Source organism: Telmatherina bonti, assembly GCF_933228915.1.
Source record: "Telmatherina bonti genome assembly, chromosome: 17".
NCBI classification, from domain to species: domain Eukaryota; kingdom Metazoa; phylum Chordata; class Actinopteri; order Atheriniformes; family Telmatherinidae; genus Telmatherina; species Telmatherina bonti.
In genome coordinates this window covers 38,303,036-38,321,876 of record NC_136615.1, presented here as the reverse complement: position 1 = coordinate 38,321,876, position 18,841 = coordinate 38,303,036, and the positions used below count along the sequence as shown (strand labels likewise).

The 18,841-nt window shown below is 49.5% G+C and overlaps 1 protein-coding gene across 1 annotated transcript; it reads left to right on the top strand.

Annotated features, from left to right (window-relative positions):
• Positions 1-3,777: 3,777 nt before the first annotated feature.
• On the top strand, positions 3,778-13,863 carry LOC306768187 (follicle-stimulating hormone receptor-like; the record flags this gene model as incomplete). The annotated part of the gene is made up of 11 exons (XM_079256418.1): positions 3,778-3,944; positions 8,205-8,279; positions 8,434-8,508; positions 8,590-8,664; positions 8,745-8,822; positions 9,309-10,196; positions 10,805-10,873; positions 11,012-11,089; positions 11,390-11,578; positions 12,650-13,628; positions 13,717-13,863. The coding sequence occupies 11 exons, from the start codon at positions 3,778-3,780 to the stop codon at positions 13,861-13,863; spliced, it is 2,820 nt and encodes a 939-aa protein (XP_079112544.1).
• Between the last annotated feature and the right edge of the window lie 4,978 nt (positions 13,864-18,841).

The window sequence follows — 18,841 nt, the reverse complement described above, 5'->3', positions numbered from 1 at the left end:
ATGACTGTTAGTAGTACTACTGTAGTAAATGACTGTTAGTGGTACTACTGTAGTACATGTCTGTTAGTAGTACTACTGTAGTACATGACTGTTAGTAGTACTACTGTAGTAAATGACTGTTAGTAGTACTACTGTAGTAAATGACTGTTAGTAGTACGACTGTAGTAAATGACTGTTAGTAGTACGACTGTAGTAAATGACTGTTAGTAGTACTACTGTAGTAAATGACTGTTAGTAGTACTACTGTAGTAAATGACTGTTAGTAGTACTACTGTAGTACATGACTGCAAGTAGTACTACTGTAGTAAATTACTGTTAAGTAGTACTACTCTAGTAAATGCAGGCTTTGTGCGTCTAAACCGGTCTTAACATTATATTTCTTTTGAGGCGACTTTTTGAATTTTTTTAAAAAAATAAAATCAACAAATATAAGCTGTAAAATGGGGTGAAGTCGTAGGAGGGTATACTGATTGCTGAAGAAAGCTGGTAAAAGTCCCGGTATGCACCATACGCTGTAAAAAAAAATAGTTCTGGTACGCACTATACATGTAAAAAAAAGTCCCAGTAAGCAAAAGGATAGAATTAAAAAGTGCCGGTACTGTGTACCGCTACGTACCGGCCCACTTAAAGCACTGCTGCTAAATAGTTTTTGTCACGACAAACATTTTTCAATGCTGCAGGTACCCTTATGGTTAAAATGGTACAAATTTGTACTTTATGTCACTTTGAACCCTTCTTCATACTCTGAAGGTGTGCTTCTGGTCTCTTAAAGATCAGTATGTTACTTTTGAGAGAACATTTCTTTATAATGTACCTATAGGTACAGAAATGTCCTCATCTTGTACCTCTATTTTTGAGAATGCATGGCTGACATGAAATTGCGTCAGCTTCACCATTTAGAGAAGATCAGAATCTTCTGACATGTCATGATGCAGCATTTGGGATTAAACCCAAGAACTTGGGAACCATTAAACCACTACATCACCAGAGCTCATACCTGCAGCCGGGCAGAGGACTGGAAATAGTTTTCCCCTGGGATAGGCATGCCTTTCTGACGCCTCCAATCGGCAGGATTGGAAAAAGACATGGAAGCTTGGATGAAACTGCTGTGAAGAATAGTTTGTGAAGACAAGAAGTCTAAAGTCAGCAGTGAGACTGCATTAATTAACACCGGGAGTACCCTGAAAGGGAGCACCGTAGAACCGCAGCAATGCAGAACCACAGCAACACAGCACCATAGAACAGCAACACCGTGACACAGCAGCATCGCAGCACCACAGCGTAGCAGCGATGCAGCATTGCAGGGATGCGGCGATGCGACGTTGCAGCGATGCAGCGATGTGGCGTTGCAGCGATGCAGGGATGTAGGATGCAGTGATGCGGCGTTGCAGCGATGCAGGGATGCGGCATTGCAGCGATGCAGGGATGCGGCGATGCGGCATTGCAGCCCTGCGGCGTTGCAGCGATGCAGGGATGCAGCATTGCAGGGATGCAACGATGCAGGGATGCGGCGATGCAAAGTTGCGGCGATGCAGGGATGCGGCGTTGCAGTGATGCAGGGATGCAGCATTGCAGCGATGCAGGGATGCGGCGATGCGGCATTGCAGTGATGCGGCATTGCAGCCCTGCGGCGTTGCAGCGATGCAGGGATGCGGCGTTGCAGCGATGCAGGGATGCGGCGTTGCAGCGATGCAGGGATGCGGCGTTGCAGCTGTGCAGTGATGCGGCGTTGCAGCGATGCAGGGATGCAGCATTGCAGGGATGCAACGATGCAGCGATGCAGGGATGCAGCGTTGCAGGGATGTGGCAATGCAGCCCTGCGGCGTTGCAGCGATGCAGCGATGCAGGGATGCGTCGATGCAGCTATGCAGGGATGTGGCGATGCGGCGATGCGGCGTTGCAGCGATGCGGCGATGCAGGGATGCAGCGATGCAGGGATGCAGGGATGCGGCGATACAGCATTGCAGCGATGCTGGGATGCAGGGGTGCGGCGATGCAGGGATGCGGCAATGCAGGGATGCGACGATGCAGCGATGCAGGGATGCGGCGATGCAGCATTGCAGCGATGCTGGGATGCAGGGGTGCGGCGATGCAGGGATGCGCCGTTGCAGCGATGCAGGGATGCAGCGTTTCAGGGATGCGGCAATGCAGGGATGCGACGATGCAGCGATGCAGGGATGCGGCGATGCAGCGATGCGCCATTGCAGCGATGCGCCGTTGCAGCGATGCGCCGTTGCAGCGATGCGCCGTTGCAGCGATGCAGGGATGCGGCGATGCAGGGATGCGGCGTTGCAGCGATGCAGGGATGCGGCAATGCGGCGTTGCAGGGATGCGGCGTTGCAGCGATGCAGGGATGCAGGGATGCGGCATTGCAGCGATGCGGCGTTGCAGCGATGCAGGGATGCGGCAATGCGGCGTTGCAGCGATGCAGGGATGCAGGGATGCGGCATTGCAGCGATGCGGCGTTGCAGCGATGCAGGGATGCGGCGATGCGCTGTTGCAGCGATGCAGGGATGCGGCGATGCGCTGTAGCAGCGATGCAGGGATGCAGGGATGCGGCATTGCAGCGATGCGGCGTTGCAGCGATGCAGGGATGCGGCGATGCAGGGATGCAGGGATGCGGCATTGCAGCGATGCGGCGTTGCAGCGATGCAGGGATGCGGCGTTGCAGCGATGCAGCGATGCAGGGATGCGGCGTTGTAGCATTGCAGCGATGCGGCGTTGCAGCGATGCAGGGATGCGGCATTGCAGCGATGCGGCGTTGCAGCGATGCAGCGATGCGGCGTTGCAGCGATGCAGGGATGCAGCGATGCAGGGATGCAGGGATGCGGCGATACAGCATTGCAGCGATGCTGGGATGCAGGGGTGCGGCGATGCAGGGATGCGGCAATGCAGGGATGCGACGATGCAGCGATGCAGGGATGCGGCGATGCAGCATTGCAGCGATGCTGGGATGCAGGGGTGCGGCGATGCAGGGATGCGCCGTTGCAGCGATGCAGGGATGCAGCGTTTCAGGGATGCGGCAATGCAGGGATGCGACGATGCAGCGATGCAGGGATGCGGCGATGCAGCGATGCGCCATTGCAGCGATGCGCCGTTGCAGCGATGCGCCGTTGCAGCGATGCGCCGTTGCAGCGATGCAGGGATGCGGCGATGCAGGGATGCGGCGTTGCAGCGATGCAGGGATGCGGCAATGCGGCGTTGCAGGGATGCGGCGTTGCAGCGATGCAGGGATGCAGGGATGCGGCATTGCAGCGATGCGGCGTTGCAGCGATGCAGGGATGCGGCAATGCGGCGTTGCAGCGATGCAGGGATGCAGGGATGCGGCATTGCAGCGATGCGGCGTTGCAGCGATGCAGGGATGCGGCGATGCAGGGATGCAGGGATGCGGCATTGCAGCGATGCGGCGTTGCAGCGATGCAGGGATGCGGCGTTGCAGCGATGCAGCGATGCAGGGATGCGGCGTTGTAGCATTGCAGCGATGCGGCGTTGCAGCGATGCAGGGATGCGGCATTGCAGCGATGCGGCGTTGCAGCGATGCAGCGATGCGGCGTTGCAGCGATGCAGCGATGCGGCGTTGCAGCGATGCAGGGATGCGGCGTTGCAGCGATGCAGGGATGCGGCATTGCAGCGATGCGGCGTTGCAGCGATGCAGCGATGCGGCGTTGCAGCGATGCAGGGATGCGGCGTTGCAGCGATGCGGCGTTGCAGCGATGCAGCGATGCAGGGATGCGGCGTTGTAGCATTGCAGCGATGCGGCATTGCAGCGTTGCAGCGATGCATGCCTGGTCCGCTGCTGTTCTGGCTGCCGACACACTGACCTTCAGCAGCATTCGCAGCGTGAAGCTGGCAGACCACACCACAGTGGCGGCTCTCATAACGATGAGACGAACTGAAGAAGACAGCTTCCTTGTTTTCCTGTTGCAGCTCTTTGTTTGGCTCGAGTAGCTCTTACTGCTCTCCATCTGTTGCATTTTTGCATCCTTTCTCCTCTCTTTGCCCTCCTCTTCCCTCGCTCAGGAAAAGGAGTTGTGGAAGACCCTTTGCTTTTATTCCAGATTAATCTGATCGTGTTTTTTTTGCAGAAAGTCATCAATTTATTCACACTAAGACGTCCACAAAAATCTCTTGATGAAAGAATGTTTCTTGTTTTTCTTCGTTTTGTAAAAGATTTTATTTTCAAGGAGGAAGTCGGTGCTTTTAATTTGGTGGTCTTTAAAAGACGTGCTGGCGGGGGTCCAGGAAGCCTTCATCCGACTGATGGGAGACTTTGTCACCGTCTGTGAGTTTACAATGAAGCCTGTTCTGAGCTTCCTGGTTCTAGTCTCCGTCCTGGTCCGGTTTTCCCTCCCTCTGGATTCTTGTCCTGGTCTCTGCAGCTGTAACCGGGTCCCGGGCAGCGTGTCCTGCTCTGGAGTCCAGCTCATGCCTGGTTTCCATCCTGACACTCAGCAGGTGTAAGTAAAAGCAACTTTTCTCTCTCATGTGAACTTGGTGCAGAGACTGAAGTTTTTCTCTTTCAGGTTTCTCGTCAGGACAAAACTTTCTTCTGTTCCTCAGAATGCTTTTCACGGTTTGTCCAGCGTTTCTCACATGTAAGTCTCTTCTTCCTCTGCATCAACATGTGTTTGCATGTAGACATTTATGATTCCAACACCATCAGGTCATCTCTCCTCCCAGTACGAGATAAACATGTCAGATGAGATGATTTATCATCTGATGCAGCAACACGGTGCAGCTTTTACTGGTTTAACTGGGAACAGGACAGTAACGTAGCTGGATATGAAAGGAGAATTTCAGACATCTGAGTCTCTCAGATGGAAGAAGGGACAGAACTTCACCAATCTTAGACAAACTGGATCTAAACATTTAGAAAAGTGTTCCATGGAAATTCAGAGAATCAGAAGGAATCTCTGTATGCTTGTGCTCCTCTGCACTGAAAGCAGACATGATTCTCTACTGGAAACCAGTGCATGGACCCAGGAAGCTTCCAGAAACCAGTGTGAACTCAGTTCAGGCTGAAATCCACACATGCAGGTTAAAACTCCATCATATGTGAAGAGGATCCAGAAACACGCCGTCTTCTCTGGACCAAAGCTCATTTAAAATGTTCTGAGTGGAAACCTGGATGAAGATGTGGAATAGTTTGTGGACAGCATGGACGGCGTGTCCTGCAGACTAAAGAGGAGAGGGAGCATCCAGCTTGTTATCAGCCTGCATCTCTGATGGGATGGGGTTGCATTAGTGCCGATGGCGTGGGCAGCTTCCACATCTGGGAAGCTCCATCAATGCTGAAACATCTGCTCCCATCCAGACAACGTCTCTTTCAGGGAAGACCTTCCACCATGCTGGACCACATCCTGATGGTGGAACAGGAGAACCGGTCCAGCAGGACCACATCCTGATGGTGGAACAGGAGAACTGGTCCAGAAGGACCATGCTGAACCACATCCTGATGGTGGAACAGGAGAACTGGTCCAGAAGGACCACATCCTGATGGTGGAACAGGAGAACTGGTCCAGAAGGACCATGCTGAACCACATCCTGATGGTGGAACAGGAGAACTGGTCCAGAAGGACCACATCCTGATGGTGGAACAGGAGAACTGGTCCAGAAGGACCATGCTGAACCACATCCTGATGGTGGAACAGGAGAACTGGTCCAGAAGGACCATGCTGAACCACATCCTGATGGTGGAACAGGAGAACTGGTCCAGAAGGACCACATCCTGATGGTGGAACAGGAGAACTGGTCCAGAAGGACCATGCTGAACCACATCCTGATGGTGGAACAGGAGAACTGGTCCAGAAGGACCATGCTGAACCACATCCTGATGGTGGAACAGGAGAACTGGTCCAGAAGGACCACATCCTGATGGTGGAACAGGAGAACTGGTCCAGAAGGACCATGCTGAACCACATCCTGATGGTGGAACAGGAGAACTGGTCCAGAAGGACCACATCCTGATGGTGGAACAGGAGAACTGGTCCAGAAGGACCATGCTGAACCACATCCTGATGGTGGAACAGGAGAACTGGTCCAGAAGGACCACATCCTGATGGTGGAACAGGAGAACTGGTCCAACAGGACCACGCTGGACCACATCCTGATGGTGGAACAGGAGAACTGGTCCAGCAGGACCACATCCTGATGGTGGAACAGGAGAACTGGTCCAGAAGGACCATGCTGAACCACATCCTGATGGTGGAACAGGAGAACTGGTCCAGAAGGACCACATCCTGATGGTGGAACAGGAGAACTGGTCCAGAAGGACCATGCTGAACCACATCCTGATGGTGGAACAGGAGAACTGGTCCAGAAGGACCACATCCTGATGGTGGAACAGGAGAACTGGTCCAGAAGGACCATGCTGAACCACATCCTGATGGTGGAACAGGAGAACTGGTCCAGAAGGACCATGCTGAACCACATCCTGATGGTGGAACAGGAGAACTGGTCCAGAAGGACCACATCCTGATGGTGGAACAGGAGAACTGGTCCAGAAGGACCATGCTGAACCACATCCTGATGGTGGAACAGGAGAACTGGTCCAAAAGGACCATGCTGAACCACATCCTGATGGTGGAACAGGAGAACTGGTCCAGAAGGACCACATCCTGATGGTGGAGCAGGAGAACTGGTCCAGAAGGACCACATCCTGATGGTGGAACAGGAGAACTGGTCCAGAAGGACCACATCCTGATGGTGGAACAGGAGAACTGGTCCAGAAGGACCATGCTGGACCACATCCTGATGGTGGAACAGGAGAACTGGTCCAGAAGGACCACATCCTGATGGTGGAACAGGAGAACTGGTCCAGAAGGACCACATCCTGATGGTGGAACAGGAGAACTGGTCCAGAAGGACCATGCTGAACCACATCCTGATGGTGGAACAGGAGAACTGGTCCAGAAGGACCACATCCTGATGGTGGAACAGGAGAACTGGTCCAGAAGGACCATGCTGAACCACATCCTGATGGTGGAACAGGAGAACTGGTCCAGAAGGACCACATCCTGATGGTGGAACAGGAGAACTGGTCCAGAAGGACCATGCTGAACCACATCCTGATGGTGGAACAGGAGAACTGGTCCAGAAGGACCACATCCTGATGGTGGAACAGGAGAACTGGTCCAACAGGACCACGCTGGACCACATCCTGATGGTGGAACAGGAGAACTGGTCCAGCAGGACCACATCCTGATGGTGGAACAGGAGAACTGGTCCAGAAGGACCATGCTGAACCACATCCTGATGGTGGAACAGGAGAACTGGTCCAGAAGGACCACATCCTGATGGTGGAACAGGAGAACTGGTCCAGAAGGACCATGCTGAACCACATCCTGATGGTGGAACAGGAGAACTGGTCCAGAAGGACCACATCCTGATGGTGGAACAGGAGAACTGGTCCAGAAGGACCATGCTGAACCACATCCTGATGGTGGAACAGGAGAACTGGTCCAGAAGGACCATGCTGAACCACATCCTGATGGTGGAACAGGAGAACTGGTCCAGAAGGACCACATCCTGATGGTGGAACAGGAGAACTGGTCCAGAAGGACCATGCTGAACCACATCCTGATGGTGGAACAGGAGAACTGGTCCAAAAGGACCATGCTGAACCACATCCTGATGGTGGAACAGGAGAACTGGTCCAGAAGGACCACATCCTGATGGTGGAGCAGGAGAACTGGTCCAGAAGGACCACATCCTGATGGTGGAACAGGAGAACTGGTCCAGAAGGACCACATCCTGATGGTGGAACAGGAGAACTGGTCCAGAAGGACCATGCTGGACCACATCCTGATGGTGGAACAGGAGAACTGGTCCAGAAGGACCACATCCTGATGGTGGAACAGGAGAACTGGTCCAGAAGGACCACATCCTGATGGTGGAACAGGAGAACTGGTCCAGAAGGACCATGCTGAACCACATCCTGATGGTGGAACAGGAGAACTGGTCCAGAAGGACCATGCTGGACCACATCCTGCATCATCACAGCAGCTGCTTCTAGCTACAGACAGATTTCCCATCAGATGACCTTTAATAAACAACAAGCAGGAACTTATTCTCCTGCATCATGATTACAGTAAGAGATTAGATATAAAACCAGTTGGACCACTAGCAACCAGTATGACTTAACTGGTGGAAATCCAGCAAAAAACTGTTCCAGTTTAAAGAAGCTGCTGTTTTTTTATTTCCAGATTTATCTCTGAAGACGACACAATCAGATCTGTGGAGAAGCACTCCTTCTACAACCTGTCCAGCGTTGCACACATGTAGGTGACCTGAGATCCTGTTTACACCTCCTGACCTTTACGAGCTACGAGTTTCCATGTTGGGACGGACCGATCTGACCGTGTGCGCAGAGCAGAAGACTTCTCAGCCTGGAACTTTGCGCTCACGACTAAAATCCCTGTGTGTGTTTAACAGACAGCTGACTGCGATGAAAAGCTTGTCCTACATCCATGAAGAGGCTTTCAAACATCTTCCTAATTTAAAATACCTGTACGTATAATCCAGGTGAATCATTTTGAAAGTTTTTCATCTTGAGTTCCTGGTTTTGATTCAGGTGTGTATTTTTTGCAGTGGGATCTCTAACACGGGCCTCAGCTCGGTTCCTGGACTTCAGTATGTTCAGTCCATCAGAGAAGATTTCATCCTGTATGTACCACATCTTCAGTTTGGCTCAATGTTGGACTTTAAACCAGTAAAACGGCTTCGATCTCACGCCTTCTTTACAGGGAAATAGTGGAAAATGTCTTCATACACATCATTCCAGCTAACTCCTTTTCTGGAATATGTGCGAGTGCTCTGACAGTGTAAGTAGAAAAACCAGAATAAACTGGACATACGAGACATAAACCAGACATAAATTAGAAAATGTGTATTTCTTTTAAAAGCAACTGCAGTCTTTGTTTGGCTCTTGATTAATAATACAAAATATTAAAATAAATAAGAAATCAATAGTTTGCATAGCGCAGGATATGCAAGTGTGATGTGTCAGAATTATGAGGTATCATGCATCCACCACAGGACAAAGGCTCAGTATGAGTCTGGATGCCACAGGGTTTCGAGCAGCTTTCACCACAGCGGGATGAAATGGGTCTCAGAAACACTGCAGGTGTCCTGAAACAGCTTTGTGGGTAAACAGCTAAAACGTGGAACATCTTCAAGGAAACAAAGCTGACAATCATCAGGAGCGTCATTAAAGAGCTGGAAAATAAAACCTGTCACAACATGCAGATCAGAAACACGAAACATGGACTTAGATGTAGCGGTGCTAAACACACAAACACACACCGCAGCTCAGGAAACACTGCACAAAGGCCACCGAGAGAGCTGCAAACAACAGACCAGGACCTGGGAGACCAGCCACGACCACAGACTTCGGGTCCAGCCAGGACCTGGGAGGCCAGCCATGACCACAGACTTCGGGTCCAGCCAGGACCTGGGAGACCAGCCACGACCACAGACTTCGGGTCCAGCCAGGACCTGGGAGACCAGCCACGACCACAGACTTCAGGTCCAGCCAGGACCTGGGAGACCAGCCACGACCACAGACTTCGGGTCCAGCCAGGACCTGGGAGACCAGCCACGACCACAGACTTCGGGTCCAGCCAGGACCTGGGAGACCAGCCACGACCACAGACTTCGGGTCCAGCCAGGACCTGGGAGACCAGCCACGACCACAGACTTCGGGTCCAGCCAGGACCTGGGAGACCAGCCACGACCACAGACTTCGGGTCCAGCCAGGACCTGGGAGACCAGCCACGACCACAGACTTCGGGTCCAGCCAGGACCTGGGAGACCAGCCACGACCACAGACTTCAGGTCCAGCCAGGACCTGGGAGACCAGCCACGACCACAGACTTCGGGTCCAGCCAGGACCTGGGAGACCAGCCACGACCACAGACTTCGGGTCCAGCCAGGACCTGGGAGACCAGCCACGACCACAGACTTCGGGTCCAGCCAGGACCTGGGAGACCAGCCACGACCACAGACTTCAGGTCCAGCCAGGACCTGGGAGACCAGCCACGACCACAGACTTCAGGTCCAGCCAGGACCTGGGAGACCAGCCACGACCACAGACTTCGGGTCCAGCCAGGACCTGGGAGGCCAGCCATGACCACAGACCCTGGATCCACCCCGAAGGTTGATGAGGAAGACCCCAGAGAAAGAGGAAGACACTTTATGTCATGTGCAGTATCTGTGCAGCTTGTGTCTTTACTTGCTGCTAACTACTAGGCCCTCACTACACGCTTCCAGCTAAAAATGGAAAAATTTTATATTTTGATGTTATCATCAAAATCATCATGTTATCTATCATTCATTCATTCATTCATTCATTCATTCATTCATGCATGCATGCATGCATGCATGCATGCATGCATGCATGGATGGATGGATGGATGGATGGATGGATGGATGGATGGATGGATGGATGGATGGATGGATGGATGGATGGATGATGGATGGATGGATGATGGATGATGGATGGAGGATGGATGGATGGATGGATGGATGGATGATGGATGGATGGATGATGGATGGATGGATGATGGATGGAGGATGGATGGATGGATGGATGGATGATGGATGGATGGATGGATGATGGATGGAGGATGGATGGATGGATGGATGGATGGATGGATGGATGGATGGATGGATGGATGGATGGATGGATGGATGGATGGATGCATGGATGGATGGATGGATGGATGGATGGATGGATGGATGGATGGATGGATGGATGGATGGATGGATGGATGGATGGATGACCTTCTGTCCTCTCTTTCTTCAGCTTGCTGAATGATAACGATGTGAGAGAAATCCAGAGCTTTGCTTTCAACGGCAGCAGACTCGAAGAAGTGTACAGTACTCTCCAACTTTCTCATTTTAGTCAACAACTGCACAGTTCTCATGTATTTTACTGTTTAACAATTTTTTAAAATGATTTTTTTATTATATTTTTACCATGTAAGTTGATTATTTCTACTCTGTAACTCAGACACCTTCAGAGGAATCTGGATTTGAAACATATTGATGAATTTGCATTTTACGGTGTGATTCATGGACCAACTCATCTGTAAGTGAAGTTATGTTAATCGTATCAGAATCATATCAGACGATAAAATGTCTCATCATCAGGCATCTGAATTGTTGGCTTCATGGAAATGAACTTTTATTTGTGTAAAAAAAACTTTTATTTCTTTATAGTTGAACAACAGTTTGTACATTTGCTGTTTCCACAGATCCAAATGTTTTCTTTTATGAACACAAACAAACTTTACATTTGATTAAAATAAAAACTTCTGTTGTGATTTTGTGATGAAGTTATTTGTCTGGTTTGGTCTAATGAGTGAATCTGGACTCTTTGTCCTTCCAGAGACCTTTCAGAGACACAAGTACGTCATTTGCCTTCAGTAGGTTTGGAGAGCATTGAAAGGCTCCGAGTTGAAAGAACGTGGACCCTTGAGACGCTGCCCCCCTCCAGCACCTTCCCTCGTTTGCAGAGAGCTGAGCTGACATTCCCGAGCCTCTGCTGTGGTCTGAAAACCCTGAAAAGATGGAGGGGGTAAGTCAAGGAGCTGAGAATGCTGGGAAACATTCCTTTTCTGTCACAACGGCTGAGAAACAATCAGCAGTCGCAGGAAGACGTTTGTCAGATGGAACATGGAGAAACCAGGAACAACTTCTGTAGACAGAAGTTTTACGATACGACTTTGATACAACATTCCACGAACAGTTCTTCCACTTGACAGCTTAATTTCACACATTTATGTATGATTAAACCCTTTTTGTTTCCTCTGTGCAGCCGTTCCACATAACAACGCATCTTCCTGTAGTTCTGCTGTTTACTTGTCTAAGTTCAGCAGGTTTATCCTCAATGGGAACAAACTGGATGTTCTGGGGTCATAACTCATTTCCCCTGTCTTTATATAAAATGTGTTGTTTTTAGCTGAAAAATATGTTTAAATTCAATCATTTGTGACTTGATAAATATTTGATTAGATGCATTAAACTGTTTGTTCTGGGGTGTTTCACCATAAAATGCATCCACACCAGGATAGTCCTCCAGACTCGGCCTGATTGGCCGTGCAATCTAGTTGTCGTCAGGACGCAGAATTATGAGAAATCTTAGCTGGAAACTGGAATTCCGAGCTGAGAACTGGTGAGTTTCGGAGGAGCTTGAGATTCCAGATGGCCACAGCAGCACCTGTAGTCCATCGTTGTCGTCACGAAAACAACTTTCTTCCAGACCGTTCCAGACAACTCAAACAAATTGACTGTTTTAAAAAGGTGTTCCACTCCTCACCAAGAGGCGTTGCTTACAGAAGGAAAAGACGAGGCGTTCCGCGAAGAAGAAAACTGGTTCATGTGCTGGTGAGTGCACAATCAGAGTGAAACCTGTATCTGGATCAGGTCCTCGCGGTCTGGGCAGATTCTTCCTGATCTGACCGCAACACATTTCCCGTCCACTGTCGCCTGCCATCTCAAACAAGCAAATGTTTTGGTTGTGTTTAACTTGGTTTATTGACCTTTTCTGCCATGTTTGTTTCAGATGAAGTGCACATGTTTGTCTCCTCTCTGCTGTGACTAACAGTCTGGAAGCCGTTTTCTGCAACCTGACCTGGTCTGCTTCCAGAAGGCTGCAGGAATCCTCGGTGACGATAGGACAGAAAGTCCCCCAACATCTCCAGGACGTCTCTGAGAAGACAGACTACAGTCTCATCTGTCCCACACAAGCGTCTCAGAACCAAGCTTTGTTCTCTCTGGATTCTTCTGCAGAACATCTGGAACTTTCTCTCTGTAATGAGTTTCATGCAGATGATGCACCCTCATGCACGCCTGTGCCTGACGCCCTCAACCCCTGTGAGGACATGATGAGTACAGGTTTTCTTCGGGTTCTAGTCTGGCTGGTCAGTTTGGTGGCCATTTCGGCTAACCTACTGGTTCTGGTGATCCTGCTGAGCTGCCAGAGGAAGCTGACGGTCACTCGCTTCCTCGTCGGCCACCTGGCGTTCGCTGACAGCTGCATGGGGATGTATCTGCTTCTGATAGCGTCTGTCGACCTCCACACTCGCTCTCGTTATCACCGCTTTGCCATATCCTGGCAAACAGGAAGTGGCTGCAACATAGCGGGGATGCTATCGGTGTTCGCCAGCGAGCTCTCCGTCTACACGCTGACTTTAATCAGCCTGCAGCGCTGGCACGCCATCTTTAACGCCATGAGGCTGGATAAAAAGCTGAGGCTGCGTCACGTGGCTGTGCTGATGCTGATTGGCTGGCTGCTTTGTGTGATCGTGGCTGTGCTGCCTCTTCTTGGCGTGAACTCTTACCAGAAGGTTAGCGTCTGCTTACCAGTGGACACAGAGACGGCGGCCGCTCGGGCCTATGTTGTTTACATCTTGATGTTTAATATGTTTGCTTTTCTGGTGGCGAGTCTGTGTTATGTGCACGTGTACTGCATGGTGCAGCACCCGCAGTCCGGTGGGTACGATGCCGCCATGGCCAAACGCACTGCGCTGCTCGTTCTCACCAACTTCCTGTGTTTAGCTCCGGTTTCTTTCTGCGGTCTGTCTGCAGTTTTGCACCAACCGCTGATGACCCTCACCGACTCCAAGGTGGGATTTTCTCTGCAGCGGCAGGATCCACATGATGTATTTAACGGTGAAAATGAAAGCTGATTTATGTTTCTTGATTTCTCTGTAGGTGCTGCTGGTGCTTTTCTATCCTCTCAACTCCTGTGTGCATCCATTTTTTTATGCCATCCTAACGAGGGGATTTTATCGCGACATGGCAAGGCTGCTGAGTCGGGTCGGGTTGTGCCAGAAGCAGGCGTATCTCTTCCAGAGCTGAACTTCCTCACATGAACAGCAGAAATATAATTATGTCATTTCTGAAGTTATTGGATTATTCAAATGATCATGTAGACGGCATAATCTGACCATGAGAAATCAGAATAAAGTAGAGCAACCCACTCAGGTGATCCTTCTCGAAGTTCTTGGCCTGGGTTTGTCACATTTCCAGATATTAGGATCATTTTTAAGATCATTTTGATCTTGAAAGAATCTGAAATCTTTCTTCAAAGTCAACACATTTTCCACCCTTTCAGGAGACCCAAAAAGTCCTGATCCAAAAACTGATGCAATAAAATAAGTTTTTTTTTTAACAGTTTGCTCAAACTTTCATTCCTAAAATCATTTTAACCCTTTAAATGCAAATTTGATTGCACAATGTCACTGCTATTAAAATAAAACTCGGAAAATGATTAAATTGACCGTTTTTGCTGTTTACGACTGTCTTTTAACGATCAGGACGAGCAAGGTACGTTTTATCAGTAGTTTCCTGGGTATAAAAGGCAGCAGCAGAAACCAAAAAGCAAGCTGGTTTCTTGTTTTTTCATTTTGTGCAAAGCATGGCTTGGGCTCTGGAACCAGAACCCTCGAGAGGGGCTGGACCTTCTTCCACTCTGGAGTTGCTCATGGTGAGAGGCGCCGAGCAGGTGTGGGCATTCTCATCAGCCCCCAGCTTGGTGCCTGCACGTTGGGGTTTACCCCGGTGGATGAAAGGGTAGTTTCCCTCCGCCTCCGGGTGGGGGGACGGGTCCTGACTGTTGTCTGTGCTTATGCACCGAACAGCAGTTCAGCGTACCCACCCTTTCTGGAGTCCTTGGAGGGAGTGCTGGAGGGTGCTCCTTCTGGGGACTCCATTGTTCTGCTGGGGGACTTCAATGCTCACGTGGGCAATGACAGTGAGACCTGGAGGGGAGTGATTGGGAGGCATGGTCCCCCTCCTCTGAACCCAAATGGTGTCTTGTTATTGGACTTCTGTGCTCGTCATGGATTGTCTATAACACCATGTTCCAACATAAGAGTGTCCATATGTACACCTGGCATCAGGATTCCCTGGGCCGTAGTTCCATGATGGATTTTGTAGTCCCCCGTCAGAGCGAGCTTCAACCAACCTAACCCTGTATGATGGTGCCAGCAATGTGGACCAAGCTCTGACGCCTAAGTCAGATTTGTTCCTCTTATCAAAGCAGTGATAAGAGATGTGTTGAGCTTGCGGTACAGCTCAAAAAGCAGAGATTAGCAAAGCAAGAAGAGATAGAGAATGAAATCAGAAGACTAGAACAAATGCACAAAATTAGTGGCGACGAAAATATATTAGCATACCTCAAAGACCAAAGGAATGCCCTTGATAAATAACTTACGTATAAAGCAAGTTACTAATGACCTTCTTATGGCCTCAGACAAAGGACTTGTGTCCGTACTTATCTTGCTTGATCTTAGTGCTGCATTTGATACAGTCGATCATAACATTCTGTTACAGAGACTAGAACAGGTGGTTGGAATTACAGGTACAGCGTTAAGCTGGTTTAAATCATATTTATCTGATAGACTTCAGTTTGTTCATGTAAATGACAAGTCCTCCTCCCAAACTACAGTAAGTCATGGAGTTCCTCAAGGTTCTGTACTTGGACCAGTACTCTTCATGCTATATATGCTCCCTTTAGGCAAAATTATTAGACAACATGGAATAAACTTTCATTGTTACGCAGATGATACTCAGATATACTTATCCTTTAAACCAGATGAAACAAATCAGCCAGATAGGCTACAAAATTGTCTCATAGACATAAAGACTTGGATGTCTAGAAATTTTCTCCTCTTAAACTCAGATAAGACTGAAGTAATTCTCTTTGGATCTGAAAAACTCAGAGCTAAATTTTCCGGTTTTGTAATGAACCTGGATGGCATTACTTTAGCTTCCAGTGCTACAGTGAGAAACCTTGGAGTAATATTTGACCCTGACCTGTCCTTTGGCCCACATATTAAGCAGGTTACTAAAACAGCCTTCTTTCATTTACGTAATATAGCCAAAATTAGGGACATTCTGTCTCAGAGTGATGCAGAAAAACTGGTTCATGCTTTTGTTACTTCGAGACTAGATTACTGTAACTCTCTATTACTGGGCTGTCCTAAATATGCCCTGAAAAGCCTTCAGCTGATCCAGAATTCTGCAGCCAGAGTCCTGACCAGAACCAGCAGGAGAGATCATATTTAGACAAGACATAAATATTCTGTTTCTTTGTTTTGAGATTTTGACATAGACAAACATATATCAACGCTATTTTGGTCCTGTTGTATACATATTTTTGCATGTGACGAGAAATAATTTATGTACTTTGAGTGTGACGATGTCAAGGCTTTGCTAGTTTATTAAAAGTAAAAAAAAAAACAACCCCAAGGTTAATTCATTTTGAACTGACAGAATTTAAGCATCGTTTGTTTTAAAATCTCCATTTAGATGATATAAAATATTAAGTTCCTCCCTCTGCTGGTCTTCAACACCGCCCATGTCTGTGGGGGGTTTGCTCACCTTCAGCCCGTTTTATGTCCGTATTCAGTCTTCAGTCCGTCATCAGTCTTCAATCCGTCTTCAGTCCGTCTCCAGTCTTCAGTCCATCTTCAGTCTTCAGTCCGTCTTCAGTCTTCAATCCGTCTTCAGTCCGTCTTCAGTCTTCAGTCCGTCTTCAGTCCGTCTCCAGTCTTCAGTCCATCTTCAGTCTTCAGTCCGTCTTCAGTCTTCAATCCGTCTTCAGTCCGTCTTCAGTCTTCAGTCCGTCATCAGTCTTCAATCTGTCTTCAGTCCGTCTCCAGTCTTCAGTCCATCTTCAGTCTTCAGTCCATCTTCAGTCTTCAGTCCGTCTTCAGTCTTCAATCCGTCTTCAGTCCGTCTTCAGTCTTCAGTCCGTCTTCAGTCTTCAGTCCGTCTTCAGTCTTCAATCCGTCTTCAGTCCGTCTTCAGTCTTCAGTCCGTCATCAGTCTTCAATCCGTCTTCAGTCAGTCTTCAGTCTTCAGCCCGTCATCAGTCTTCAATCCGTCTTCAGTCCGTCTTCAGTCTTCAGTCCATCTTCAGTCTTCAGCCAGTCTTCAGTCCGTCTTCCGTCTTCAGTCTTCAGTCCGTCTTCAGTCTTCAGTCCGTCTTCAGTCTTCAGCCAGTCTTCAGTCCGTCTTCAGTCTTCAGTCCGTCTTCAGTCTTCAATCCGTCTTCAGTCCGTCTTCAGTCTTCAGTCCATCTTCAGTCTTCAGCCAGTCTTCAGTCCGTCTTTCGTCTTCAGTCTTCAGTCAGTCTTCAGTCAGTCTTCAGTCTTCAGCCCGTCATCAGTCTTCAATCCGTCTTCAGTCCGTCTTCAGTCTTCAGTCCATCTTCAGTCTTCAGCCAGTCTTCAGTCCGTCTTTCGTCTTCAGTCTTCAGCCCGTCTTCAGTCAGTCTTCAGCCAGTCTTCAGTCCGTCTTCCGTCTTCAGTCTTCAGTCAGTCTTCAGCCAGTCTTCAGTCCGTCTTCCGTCTTCAGTCTTCAGTCCGTTTTCAACCCGTCTTCAGTCTTCAGTCCGTCTTCAGTCCGTCTTCAGTCCGTCTTCAGTCTTCAATCCGTCTTCAGTCCGTCTTCAGTCTTCAGTCCGTCTTCAGTCTTCATTCCGTCTTCAGTCCGTCATCAGTCTTCAATCCGTCTTCAGTCCGTCTTCAGTCTTCAGCCAGTCTTCAGTCCGTCTTCCGTCTTCAGTCCGTCTTCAGTCTTCAGTCCGTCTTCAGTCTTCAATCCGTCTTCAGTCCGTCTTCAGTCTTCAGTCCGTCTTCAGTCTTCAATCCGTCTTCAGCCCGTCATCAGTCTTCAATCCGTCTTCAGTCCGTCTTCAGTCTTCAGTCCATCTTCAGTCCGTCTTCAGTCCGTCTTCAGTCTTCAGCCAGTCTTCAGTCTTCAGTCTTCAGCCAGTCTTCAGTCCGTCTTCAGTCCGTCTTCCGTCTTCAGTCCGTCTTCAGTCTTCAGTCCGTCTTCAGTCTTCAGTCCGTCTCCAGTCCGTCTTCAGTCCGTCTTCAGTCTTCAGTCCGTCTTCAGTCCGTCTTCAGTCTTCAGCCCATCTTCAGTCAGTCTTCAGTCCGTCTCCAGTCCGTTTTCAGTCCGTTTTCAGTCCGTCTTCAGACTTCAGCCCATCTTCAACCCGTCTTCAGCCCGCCTTCAGTCCGTCTTCTGTCTTCAGCCCGTCTTCAGTCCGTCTTCAGTCCGTCTTCAGTCTTCAGCCCGTCTTCAGTCCGTCATCAGTCTTCATTCCGTCTTCAGCCCGTCTTCAGTCCGTCTTCAGTCTTCAGTCCGTCTTCAGTCTTCAATCCATCTTCAGTCTTCAGCCAGTCTTCAGTCCGTCTTTCGTCTTCAGTCTTCAGCCCGTCTTCAGTCAGTCTTCAGCCAGTCTTCAGTCCGTCTTCCGTCTTCAGTCTTCAGTCCGTTTTCAACCCGTCTTCAGTCTTCAGTCCGTCTTCAGTCCGTCTTCAGTCCGTCTTCAGTCTTCAATCCGTCTTCAGTCCGTCTTCAGTCTTCAGTCCGTCTTCAGTCTTCATTCCGTCTTCAGTCCGTCATCAGTCTTCAATCCGTCTTCAGTCCGTCTTCAGTCTTCAGCCAGTCTTCAGTCCGTCTTCCGTCTTCAGTCCGTCTTCAGTCTTCAGTCCGTCTTCAGTCTTCAATCCGTCTTCAGTCCGTCTTCAGTCTTCAGTCCGTCTTCAGTCTTCAATCCGTCTTCAGCCCGTCTTCAGTCTTCAGTCCATCTTCAGTCCGTCTTCAGTCTTCAGTCCGTCTTCAGTCTTCAGTCCGTCTTCAGTCTTCAATCCGTCTTCAGTCCGTCTTCAGTCTTCAGTCCGTCATCAGTCTTCAATCCGTCTTCAGTCAGTCTTCAGTCTTCAGCCCGTCATCAGTCTTCAATCCGTCTTCAGTCCGTCTTCAGTCTTCAGTCCATCTTCAGTCTTCAGCCAGTCTTCAGTCCGTCTTCCGTCTTCAG